Source organism: Lissotriton helveticus, chromosome 3_1, assembly GCF_964261635.1.
Source record: "Lissotriton helveticus chromosome 3_1, aLisHel1.1, whole genome shotgun sequence".
NCBI lineage: Eukaryota > Metazoa > Chordata > Amphibia > Caudata > Salamandridae > Lissotriton > Lissotriton helveticus.
In genome coordinates this window covers 35,703,698-35,716,001 of record NC_136061.1, presented here as the reverse complement: position 1 = coordinate 35,716,001, position 12,304 = coordinate 35,703,698, and the positions used below count along the sequence as shown (strand labels likewise).

Here is a 12,304-nt window from a genome sequence, read left to right as displayed (position 1 = left end):
TCTGAAGCCGTCCATCACCGCCCTCTTTTGTACCACTTTGTTCGCCATAAGTGTGGCAGGGTATGCTCAGACGTGAGTCCCTTGCTCACTTTGCCACTGGATTCAAGCAAGCCAGGCTGAAGACGGCTGAAATGCCAGAAACCGGTCCTCGGAAGCTTGTTTCCGGTCCAGGGAAGGCATGGCTTGGCAGTTCGGGCTGGACTGTTCCCATGAGGCACAGGGTCAGACTGATTTGCATATGGCCATGTCTGAACTGGGGTGGCAGAGTGTGCTAAAGAACGGTGATGGATTAACCCCAGATCTGATGACTGGGTGTGAGTGTTTGATTGGTTCAGATTCTCCGTCCATCACCACCCCCTTTTGTACCGCATCTGAATCTTGGCATTATGTACTGACTTTGCGGCTGCAAAATGTGCTAGATGCTGACAGAAAACACAAACAGGGTTCTTCTACATCACACTAGGAGGTATATGTACAAGAACTACCGCTAACTAGCCTTAGCGTTAGTTAGCGACCGTTTTCTTAACGCGGCCTATCACCACAAAATATCACCCTGTTAGCGATGAATTTACAATACGTCGCTACATGGCGATAGTTTCAGGTAGCCCGGTTAAAACTGCAGCTAACACTATTGCAAAGGCGATACAAATTCTGAAGTTAGCATTCACAAATTGACAAAAAGCCAATTTGCGGGCTAAAAACTCACATTAGTCAGCAGAATTTCACTTTTTTTGCCTCTAGAGGCAGAAATAGCCAATAAGACCACCTCCAATTAAAAAAATAAAACAAAACAATGGAATGCAGAATGGAGCAGGCAGGGACAAGTGCAGCACAAATCAACAACCTCGCCAAACCACCCAACAGCCAGGCTGACCAGCCAGAGTCCCAGGGGAGGAGGAAATGCTGAATCAGGGCACATACATGAAAAGAGGTGCATTGCTGGGGAAAACCTGTGATGGTTCACTTTTCATAGCGCCCTCCTTGCAACACCCTGGCAACCCAAACCCTGAAAGAGCGGACAGTTCCTGGGGCCCGGAGGCCTCACTGCACCAGCATCTGGGACCCGGAGTGGGATGTGGAGGTGCTGTGGATTTGCTGGGTCATGGCGGTAGACATTGAAGCGTCGGCGATCGCCTTACCTGGCGGTGAAGTCTGCCAGGTCACATGGAGACACATTGCTGACCTGTGTGATAAGACGCCTGGTGCCCCTTGGAGCTGCGCAACAACGTAGGGAGGTCTGCATCCCATACCACGCGTCACCACTACACCGGGGTGCACGGATGAGATTTACTAATTTTGGGCCGCGCATGTCTGCATCACAGGTCAGAGGATGTTGTGCTGACTGGACACAGTGGAGAGTGAGGCCCCTGAGGTGCACCAAACTTGTGTACTGGGAGCGCCGCAAATTTTAGCATAAGGGGGCCCTGCTGCATCACCTGCATCAGTAGGTTCCCGAGTAGACTCGGTGGTGACTGCTGTACCTAGGCTTGTAAAATCCCGCCTGGAAGAGGCTCCTGCTGGCTGAGTCACTGATTTGGAGAGAATGGATTGCGCCACAGTGTCGATATCCAAGTGAGAAGAAGGTGGGACGTGTAGCAGAGGAGGATCAGGGGTCTAGTGAGGTCCAGGCCTAGCGCCTGTGGCGAAGCACCCCCAGTGGCGGCTCCTCCGCTATGGCAGAAAAGCGTTGCCCCACTGCTTTTAAGCAGTGCAAGAAGAGGAAACATAACATGATGATAACTTTCTGATATTCTCCTGCTATGTTTCCTTTGCGGGCAGCAGGGTGGGTGTGGTTGCTCTACTCATGGAGCAGGGCAGGAGTGGAGTGGCATGCCCACTCTAGTGCGCAATAACTGGTCGGCCCTCTTAGGCTGTCCAAAGCAGTCATGCACACTTCCCTGTTCGCAATGCAGGCTGCATTACAGCCTGCATGGAAAGCATGCCCACCCCTTCAGCCCCTGGCTGAACACCTTGTCAAGGCGCTCAAGAACAATCACAATGCCGCATTGCAGTGTTGTGATTGGCTTAGGGAAGGGAGTCTGGCTGCCTGCTTCCTGTTCCTGGAAGCAGACTCAGACGAGCAGGGGCACAGAAGACGCGGGACCCTGCCCTGAGGTAAGATTTCTTTAAAAATATAATTACAGGGGGGGCGTGGCTAGCAGCCGACAAGAATGGCCGCTGCCTGAAAAGGGTCCTAAATCCCCTGTACACATCCTTCAATATCCGTTGCCATCCGCATCCCTAAATCGCAAAAAAGAAAAGTATCATATCCCCTACCTTACAAGAGTGACTCCGCAGGAGCAGCAACTCGGTGGGTGATCCCGGTGACCCCCTCTGAGGCGTCCCTGCTGGGGCGGCAATGGCGGACTCCTACAGAGCGAGAACGGTGATACTGGCACATGGACGTTGAAGAATACTGCCAGCTGGAGGGTCCGGAAGGGGCCCGAGGTACCTTCATCGAAGGGGACCAGCTGATAGCTCCCGTGCCAAGGTGCTGCCGAGAGGGGGAAGACCCGGTGAGTGGCTCCATCACCAGAGCCCCCGGATGTGCGGCCTTCGGACGTAGCGGCCGCCACCAATATAATTGCAGTGCCTGAGGAGATGTGGCCTGATCGGATGGTCCGGAGGGAGCCTGGACCTGGCGCTTGGGCCTCTGTGAGCGCATTGCGGGACCTGGCTGGCATTTGAGCCCTGGCGGGCAGGAGGGGGCGTGGCCGCCCCAGGCTCTGGGCAGGCAGCTGAGACACACTTGAGACCCCGGCTTTGCGGCCTGATGAGAGGAGTGGCAGAAAGGCAGTGCCGGGAGCCCTGTAAGTGCCGGGGTGTCGGCAATCACTGTGACTGGGGCGGGACTTGCAGTACAAGCTAACAGGTCCAGAAGAGGGCATCGGCAGAGTGGTGAATGCCTTTTGAAACTCAGACATAACTCAGTTCCCAAAGGAATGATAAAATATTTCCATCCGGTGGTACATATGTGTCATTTGTCCCCATTGCAATGAGGCATATGAGTGAGGAAGGCAGCATAATGTTGGTGGTGTTGCCCTGCAGGTGTGGTGACAATAAGTGCTGGGCTTCATTAGAGGCAATTCGACCTGAGGCTTGTGGCAGAACTAATTGGGAAGGCAGTGCGCCGAGGCCCTCCGGGCGCTACACTGGCATAGGGGCATACTTGAGGCCCCTGGCCTGTGGCCTATATGGGAGATCTGTGCTGACACTGGTGCCTGAGCGGGGTCGCTCATTATTGGGGCAAACATCCAGTTGGTCAACATGGGAAGCCCAAAGGCAATTGATTACGGGACCAATGGTGAAAAACTACGGGGGCACCTGCAGCTAGGGGTGAATGGCCCGGACAACTCCCTAAAATTAGCCTGCTCTGGCGGAGTGGACTATTACTGCCTCCTGCGTGATTATCTTGCGGATAACCAGCGTAAGACATTAATGCCTCTGGAGGGGGGGCGCGGGAAAGCCTGGAACTCCCCTCAATTGATTAAGGACTGCTTGGTGATATGAGAGCCGGAACTGGGGCTCAAGGGGAGTCCTGACTTCAGATTGCACCGTCAGGGAGGGACACTGACAGCTCCAGCCCCGTAGGAGGAATTGAGGTAGAGTGCCGCACAAAGAAGGCAGAGAAGATTCCTGAGGAAAGTCGGCGAAGGTAATCACACCACATTGACGAAGGTCGCGGAGTGTGTAGAAGCCCAGCCAAGGTAATAAGGGTTCCGGGGCCGCCATACCCGGGGGGCGAATCTAGAAGCGATTCTCACGAACTTACCCGCCCCCCTTATTGACGATTTGCGATTAAATCTTTGGAGCTGGCCTCTGCTTTCATCCAGTGAGGGGTCTACTAACGCGCATTCATGGCGACAGGAGGGAAGGGGCCTAAGGCGAACGCCCAAAAGCAGCTGGCCAAATTTGCTTGGTCCAAAGTAGGAGACAAGGGTGATTCGCTGCAGTCGGAGAAGGATGGAGGAGCAGCCACCTCTAAACAAGGACTGGAGCCAACTCTGCATGATGTCATGGCGGCTATTAACGGGGTGCGCGCTTCGGTGGACTCGGTTACGGTGGAGGTCTCTCTCATCAGGGCGGACTTCCGAAAGATGGACGAGAAAGTCAAAGAGCTTAAGGTAGTCACCAATGCCCTACAGACTGACACATCAGAACTTCAGACACAGATGCTCGAAATGCAGAAGAAGCAAGAGCGGGTGGCACAACAACTCGATGAATATGAAGGCCGGGCCTTCCGCAATAACATCCGCATCTTAGGGGTTCCGGAAAAAACGGAGGGGCTGGGAGCCGACCTATATGTAGAAGATCTCATTACGAAGCACCTACAGCCCAAGACTTTGTCCAGCTACTTCTCTATTGAAAGAGCCCATAGAGTACCAGGAGGTAGACCAAAACCCGGGGCACCCCCGAGGCCCATCATTGCTCGAGTGTTCAATTACCGGGATAGAGACATTATCCTGCAAACTGCGCGGTCTACTTCCCCACTGAAAATAGACAACTACGAGGTGGCCTTCTTTCCTGATCTCACGGCCAAGGCCCAGGCCCAGCGCCGTAGCTTCCAGGCGGTAAAGAGAGAACTGCGAGACCGAGAGGTGAAATATGCGATGCTCTTTCCTGCGAGAAATAAGGGTGGAATCGGATGGTAGATCATGGTTTTTTGACTCTCCTGAGGCAGTTTGGGACTGGGTGGAAGGATGGAGCACGGTGGGAAGCCAGAGACGGGAACGTGCTGAAAGGGATAACCAACGCAGGGGTTTCCGGGTAGAAGCGGCAAAGGATGGTCCGGCAGGAGCAGAAGGTCTGCCGAAGGTGCAGGAATGAAGACCCTTGACCTTCTCGATGGAGAGTCGACGCCCAACGGAAAGCGCAAGTAGGGGGGTTAGGGTGAGGGGCGGATATACCCATCGGATACAAGACTTGCTAAGAGGGGACCTGGTACGAGGTTTGGAACTGATGGGTTTAAATGATGTGATCTGACTGGGATTGATCATCACGATCAGTGGATGGCTAACAACGCAAATTAGTTGTAATATGTGCAGGGGGAAGGGAGTTGATCACCCCGTGCATTTCTAGCATTTTAGGGTGGGGGAGGCACTCTGCCATGTTCGGGAGTGGGTAGTTTTAAATCCACTGGCAGGGGGGCAGGGAGGGAGGAGGTTGTGTAAGTCGTAACTGTTCTAGGTCACCGAGAAAATTAGTAATCTCTTGAGTAGTGTGAGCCTCACAGTGAAGATTAAAATCACCCAACATCAAGAATTTGTTTGATGCAAGGACATGGATGGCTATGTAGTCTATTAAGGTATCTACGAAGTATGTTTTTGGGCCAGGAGGACGGTAGACTAGCGCTCCAAGCCAACTTTCCGTAGGGGATTTGGAAACCTTAAAAATACCTATTTCTAGGTTCTCATCTATCATAGTGGAGACCCAGGATATGTTGAGATGGTTTTTGAAGGCAATGGCAATTCCACCGCCTACTTTCCCTATGCAATTCAGATGAATACATTTGTAGTTCTCTGGAATGGCAATATTTATGGGCATTACTAGAGGTCAATAAACTAAGGCATCCCAGCACCATCACTGCACTTTATTGACTGATTTCCCACAGAACCCCCCATTCAAGCTGATTAACAGCTAGTTCTACGTCCGGTCAATCCCACATACATAATAGCTACCTCTAGCATATACTCCACCTCTTAGATGTCTTTCTATCTGTAGTAATGCTTGCTTCACACTTCAAGTCTTCCTCGCCTCTCATCTCCAACGATCTCTATCTAGATTACATCTGCTTAGTTCAGTTACCCTCAGGTCTACATCCTGGATGCTTCCTTGTACATCAAGCCAAACTCAGGGATGTGTGCCCTTTTCTTCAAGCTAAGCCCACGGCTATTCAGACAGGTCCCAAACATAACTCTTGTTGCTTACCCAGATCTCATGCCAATACCAAAAAAACATACTTTAGTGCACAGTCCTAGCTTGGTGAACTTTCTTCATATCTCAAGCATATTTAATCTCGTATTACAACCACTCCATGTTCTTCTTATCTTTGATTTTAATACAGTACTACCTACCAGTTATAAAATATGTAACTTGAGGCCTAATTATCTTAGACACCAAGATGATCTCAGGGTCTTTTCTCTGCATGCATCAGACATATCTCGCCATTGCCATCTTGTGCACAAGGGCTAGATCAGGACACTAACCTCAAACATCAATCTACCTCTTGACTTTTTACCTTCCAGCTGAGGCCAAGGTCTGACTTGTTTATGACACCAACTTCAGGATTGCTTACCTTGCAATGCAGTTCAATCTCAGGCTTAGTTTAGGACTGTACACCTCACATTTAAGCTAAGCTTAGGACATTTTCATCACACTTCAGCTCAGAACTGTTTGCCACTAATGCCTGTCTCACGACTAGCACCTCACCCATCAGCATAATTCAGGGTTACTTTGAAGGTTTGCTAGGAACAATCAGCTTGCACCGTGCATCAAATGTAAGGGTTAGAGCAGGTGTGTATCTCTCAGTAGGCCAATATCAGACCTGCTCCTCAGGGTTAGTGCAAATCTGTTTAATTTGCACCTCATGCCAATCTCAAAACAACTTAACAACAATTTCCGATCTTCAAGATTACTAGCTTACACCTTTGTCTTGACTCATAGCTGTTTTTGTCATATCAACGTCAGACCTGATTACCTTGTTACCTTGCATGACAGACTTAGGACACAGCAGCTCTGAGCTAGTTGCCTCACATCTGAAGTCTCTATCCTGGTACACCTTAAAACATTCCTTATGTCTAGCTGAGGACAACTAATCCCAGAACTCAGATGTAGAAGAGAGCGGCGTCCCTCACACTTTGGCTCTTCAGGACTGCTAATCTGATAACCTCAAAAAGTAACACACACACACAAGTTCACATCTCACCTCAAAAACACAGTGCTACTTACCTCAGGTTCACCCGACTCTGATGACCCTATTACCTCATACATCCTATCAGGTTTAGAGAGAGATGTTTATCCCACGTATCAGGCCTAGCTCAGTAATGCTTACCTCGCACATCTAGCTTGGCCTCACACTGTTTTGTGCCATATTCATTGATTGCTTTGCATGTGTAGAATCCAGTGTCTGTCCTCTCTGCCGCCTTAATACAGAGAGTATACGCCCCGCTGGCTTCCTCGATCACATGACGCCTTGAATCATACTTTATAGGCTGTCGGTTCTTCAACCTAGGAAAGATAGAAATACCAAGAAGAGAAGACAAGGATGAGAAAGGAAGGCCCAACAGTGGAAAACAAAGCAATCATGTTGTATTTATTATTCAAGTGTTCTATGGGATTGTTGGGAAGGAGAAAAAACTACTGTGATGCTGTTTCCATCATGGGAATCAGTGCCTTGTGCGGGATCCATGAGGACTTTCACAACATGTAAAATAATTTTAGAAAATGGCAGTTTTGGAGTAGCATATATTTCAAAAAACGAATCACAGATTCCCTAAAAATGTCACTACGAGACTTACTAATACCAGGAGGTCTGGTGGCTCCATGAAGGAATTTTTACTGGACACTCACAAGTGGGATCACGAGGGCCCCTTAGAAATGAGATAGTATCAGGGGATTTGGGTCCAAATTCCCTCAGCAATGAATTATTTTCCCCCCCAGTCTTTCATCCAGAGACTCCAGCTGCTTTCAGAAGAATTACTATAGAATTCATAATTCTGATGAGCTGGTGACTTCAGCTATCAGCCCCATTGAATTGAAATGGCCGCTAGATACAATTACTTGTGTATGCTACATGCAATTACTACTATTTCTCCAGAAGACTTCAGGTCTCTGTAGGCAGTCAGGGAGATTCTGAGAGCATTGTAGCAACCACGGATTGTTACACTTGCAAATGTGTTGCAAACCGGTACTTAGGAATCGTTGTCAGTAACTGCAAGTTGGGTTTTTAGCTCACTTTACTTCCTTACATTACTTGCCCTAACCCTAAAGCCTTTCTATTAATTAATCCTATTTGTGGTTTTGAATAGTTTGCATTTTGGGGTAAAACGTCATGCGTTTGATTGTGGCACGGTGAACTGGCTAAAAAAGGTTCGTGCTTTAGGACAGAATAGTAGAAACAATAAGTCTACTTGTTTAATGTACAAAATAGACAAAAGGACATATTATAACGCGAGCCTGGGGATACAAAGAAAAAGTATGTTTTTGGAAGGAAAATAAATGACAGCGACAGGAATCGGACCAGGTACTCTTTATCCTTATGGGCACCAGGAGTCGATCTTCCATAGCACCTGGAACAGTTTTCCTGGGGGAGGTAAAGCTGGATACAGTCTCTCCACAGTCCTCTACAAGAATGATGTAAATTCTTCCAGCAAAAAGCAGGCAGGCCTATTCTATTTTTCTTCTCTGGTCTGTTCTCTCCCTCCAGAGTACTTTGCAGCAGTGTTTCAAAGGTAAACTAAAGTGCACTTGGTGATGACCTCAAACCAAAGAACAATAGTTACTTACCTGTAATCTGTGGTTCTCCAGTATTGGTGTCTTTCATAGATTCACATGCCTGAATCATTCCCCGTCGTCGGAGTGGGAGTCCCACGGTATATAAAAAAGCAATAATATGCTATAAATACATAGTAAATACCAATAAAAAACAAACCAGGAAGTAAAATAGCCAAAGCTACAGTAGAAAAAACTTCCACATTAGTGACTATCCCTGTCATTTTGTATAGCCCAAACTGCAGCCAATCGGGCGACAGCACCCACTAGAAGGTTCCCCCCAGAGGCTCAGGCTGTCAGATTTTGTCGCACGGAGTGATAGTAAACCAAAGAATCCTAAGAGCCTCTGAAGGGGAGGTGGGCGGGTGCATGTGAATCTATGAAAGACACCAATACTGGAGAACCACAGATTACAGGTAAGTAACTATTGTTCTTCTCCAGTATTAGGGGTGTCTTTCATAGATTCACATGCCTGAATCAGAGTAGATAGCAGTAAATATCCTTGCTAGGCAGACGTCATAGTAACCCAGCTTGTCAAACTGTGCACATTATCATGAAATATATAAAATGCATTAACATAGCTTGAAGCATGATAAAATGCATCTAGTGAAGAACGTTCACTCTGAAAACGGTATCAGAAGCGTCTGACTGCAGGAAAAAAGGAGGTGGGAACAGAGGCTCACCTTAGCTGAAAAGAGTACATAGAACTGCTTGACCCATGGAAACATCGGTCTTACTGGCTGCAGCCAACAGTAGTGATTGGTGAAAGCAAGGCTGCTAACCTAGGTTGCCGCTCTGCCGAAGTGCTGGAGAAGAACTCCAGCAAACAGAGCAGTTGAGGAAGATATTGCCCTGGTAGAGTGCGCTCTAGGGGCTGCTAGCAAAGCTGTTCAACTGCATGGCAAAATATCGATCGGAGCAAAAGATCAATAACGCAACTGTTCGCCCAGACCCCGTTGGGTTTGAACTAATCGTACCCTAGTTAATAATAATAAATTGATCAGATCTGCGAAAACCGAACTATCCCTTGTAAATAGAACATTTGAAACTTTTCCTATTATCAAGTGTATGTAAAAACCCTTTTGTTGATAGTGGTGGAGGAAAAGATGCCTTTAAATTTACAGGCTCGATCCGAAAGAAATTCCGGAGGCACGGTAAGTATGAATTCCGGAGTAACTCGAACCACCACAGAATTATAGTGAACTGTATGAAAAGGCTAGAGAATCGAAAAGACCTGAACCTAACTGACTCTAATAAAGGACTGTCAAAGCCAATAAAAAGAAAATGACACCTTTCTAAGTCATCTTAGATCATCACTGAGGATAGGTGTAAAGGATAGCACATGAACTGCCCTATTACCACATTGAGATGTCTCGATGGTAATGGACGAACTGACGGAGAAAAAACATTCTGAAAATTCCTTTGAAGGATTGATTTATATATTTTGTAAGGACTAAAAAGATGTGATCCCATCTCGTCGGCATCTGGATCTGCTGCCAGTTAAGGAACTAGTAGAGTTGCATGAGGCAATCCTGAACTTGCCAGCTAAATGAAAGCAAACTGGAAGAACCTTTCTGTTTTAAGAGTAAAAGGATGAAGTCTAGCCGAACAATATCAGATACCGCAAAAACATTTGCATTTGAGACCTTGTCCCTGTTATGGCTAACACTCCCTTGCAAACCACAGGGATGTTTAGATAGGCGAACCAAAGGTAATCAGGGGCTAGGCCACTGATCTCAAAGATGGCTGTTCCGGGTGATAAACCTGGCCGCTCTGGAAGAAAAATAGATCCGGAGGTGGACACGTCTGAATTGATTCGCACTCCGACTGTAAAAAAGAGAAACTCAGTAAACCAGACTTGGCGAAGCCATCAGGGGTAAAGAGGAACCCTCGACACCACTCTATCTTGTTCTTCCGGAGAACCTTGAGACCCAAAGGTATCGGTGGAAAATGGAATTAGATTGAGATCAGTTGGACGAGAAACGCATTTCCCTGTAAATCCTTGTGGGGATGCCAACTTGAAATGCACCAGTATGTGCTGTTCTTCTTGGTCGCGAAAAGACCAGATCTGGATGCACCCCTCTGCCGAAATTTGAATCCACAGTCCGTAGAAGAAAACTCACTCGAGAGTGGAAATTGTCGTCCTGCTGAGAGTGCCTGCCAGACTGTTTCTTGTACCAGGAACATGGAATCGCCAGAAAGTTGTGTGTGTTGTATCGCTCATGCACATAGATCACCGGCTTCCTGAGGCAACAAAGCTGATCTAGCCCTTTGTGTTTAGTGACATAGTGCACACCAGTTGTATTGTCTATGCGCCACAATACAGTTGTCTCCTTGAAATTATTGCGCAACAAAATTGGAGGCCAAGGAAGATGGCTATTAGCTCAGCAGAATGATGTACCAAGCCCCATATGAGGGCTCCATTTCCCGTAGACCTTCAGCCCCTAAAATAGTGCTCCCCAATTCCTGAGGGATGCGTCTATGGTGATTGTGCAACTTGATACCTTTTTGAGGGAAAAAACACACCTTGTGTACAAATTCTGTCTTGGATTCACCCAAGAAAAAACCTCTCGCATCGAGGAGTGATTGTAATGAGATCTTCAAATGAATCAGAGACCTGAAACCACTGCTTATGCAGTTGCTTTAGCAGCTTTATCCTGTGCAGAAGGACACCCACAGGAAGCCGGTGGAGGTCATGGCCAGTTGAAATTTGGAGAATCTAATGAAATAGACTAATGTACGTAAAAGAAACAGCAAGAAAGAGCTGCAGGCTTCTCATTCGCAAGAGACAAACACCCTTGCTGAATTTGCATTGATTGTTGTTCCTAGAAAATCCTGTGTCGTAACTAGGAATAATTAGGACTTGACATGGTATATTGATAAATACCAGGCATTGAAACAGTGACTGTAAAGTCTAGATGTACTGGATTGCTTATTAAGAAGAGTGATCCTTCGTAAATAAACTTGTCTCAGAAATGATGAATGCGTATGTATTGCAGACACAGATAGGCTGCCAGAATCTAGGTAAGAATCACGTGGAGTGGACCGAGAGTCCTAAAAAGATAGGCCTGTGATAGAAAATGATTATAACTTAGAGTATAGATCAGCCACGTCCCGTACTGTGGAAGGATTGGCACCTGAATCTTGACACTCTGGAGGTCGAGTGCACCTGTCAGGTCCTCTGGCAGTAACATTTGAAAAACCTTCTTGAGGTACAATCATTGAAATTTTTTTTTCGCAGAGATGAGAAAAATCCGGCGCTACATTTCTGACCAGCTAGTTGATGAGGATCTGAGAGAAAAAACCTAACACTTGTGGGACACCCCCGCGCCGCACGGCCACCAGCTGCTGCGTGTGCCCCTTTGCTGTGCCTTACTGCCTCGCCGCCGGCCTCGCGGCCGCCTTGCTTCTCCCCTTGTGTTTTTTCTCCTCTGTTTTACCCGTCACTTGTGCTTGTATTTTTCTTGGTATTTTTGTGCTGTCCGTCATTTGTGCTTGTATTTTTCTAGGTATTTTTGTGCTGTGCTAAACGTTTCTTCCTCCTGTTCTCTCGTTTTGTTTCCCCCCCCATCTGGGCCTGTTGTACTGTAATTAAGTGTTTACTCGGTTCCTTCCCGTTTCCCCGCCTACCTCGCCGCTCTCCCTCCCCGCTTCCCGCCACTTGCCCCGCCCCTTTCTCTTCTGTACCCTCCCCGCTCCCGCCTCCCAGCTGCTCCGCCCACCCGCGCACTTGGCCTTATATGGCGACCGTGCGACGCAGGTGAGTGTGACCCACTTGTGGGACACCCCCGCGCCGCACGGCCACCAGCTGCTG

The 12,304-nt window shown here is 48.0% G+C and overlaps 1 protein-coding gene across 4 annotated transcripts in view; it reads right to left on the bottom strand.

Moving 5' to 3' along the window:
* SPEG (striated muscle enriched protein kinase) overlaps window positions 1-12,304 on the bottom strand; it is a 1,484,310-nt gene that overhangs the window by 810,475 nt on the left and 661,531 nt on the right. For all 4 annotated transcript variants that reach the window (XM_078679189.1, XM_078679190.1, XM_078679187.1 and 1 more), the window contains exon 9: window positions 7,052-7,227. In XM_078679189.1, coding sequence (XP_078535315.1) covers window positions 7,052-7,227 — 176 coding nt within the window. The remainder of the gene's footprint in view (window positions 1-7,051; window positions 7,228-12,304) is intronic.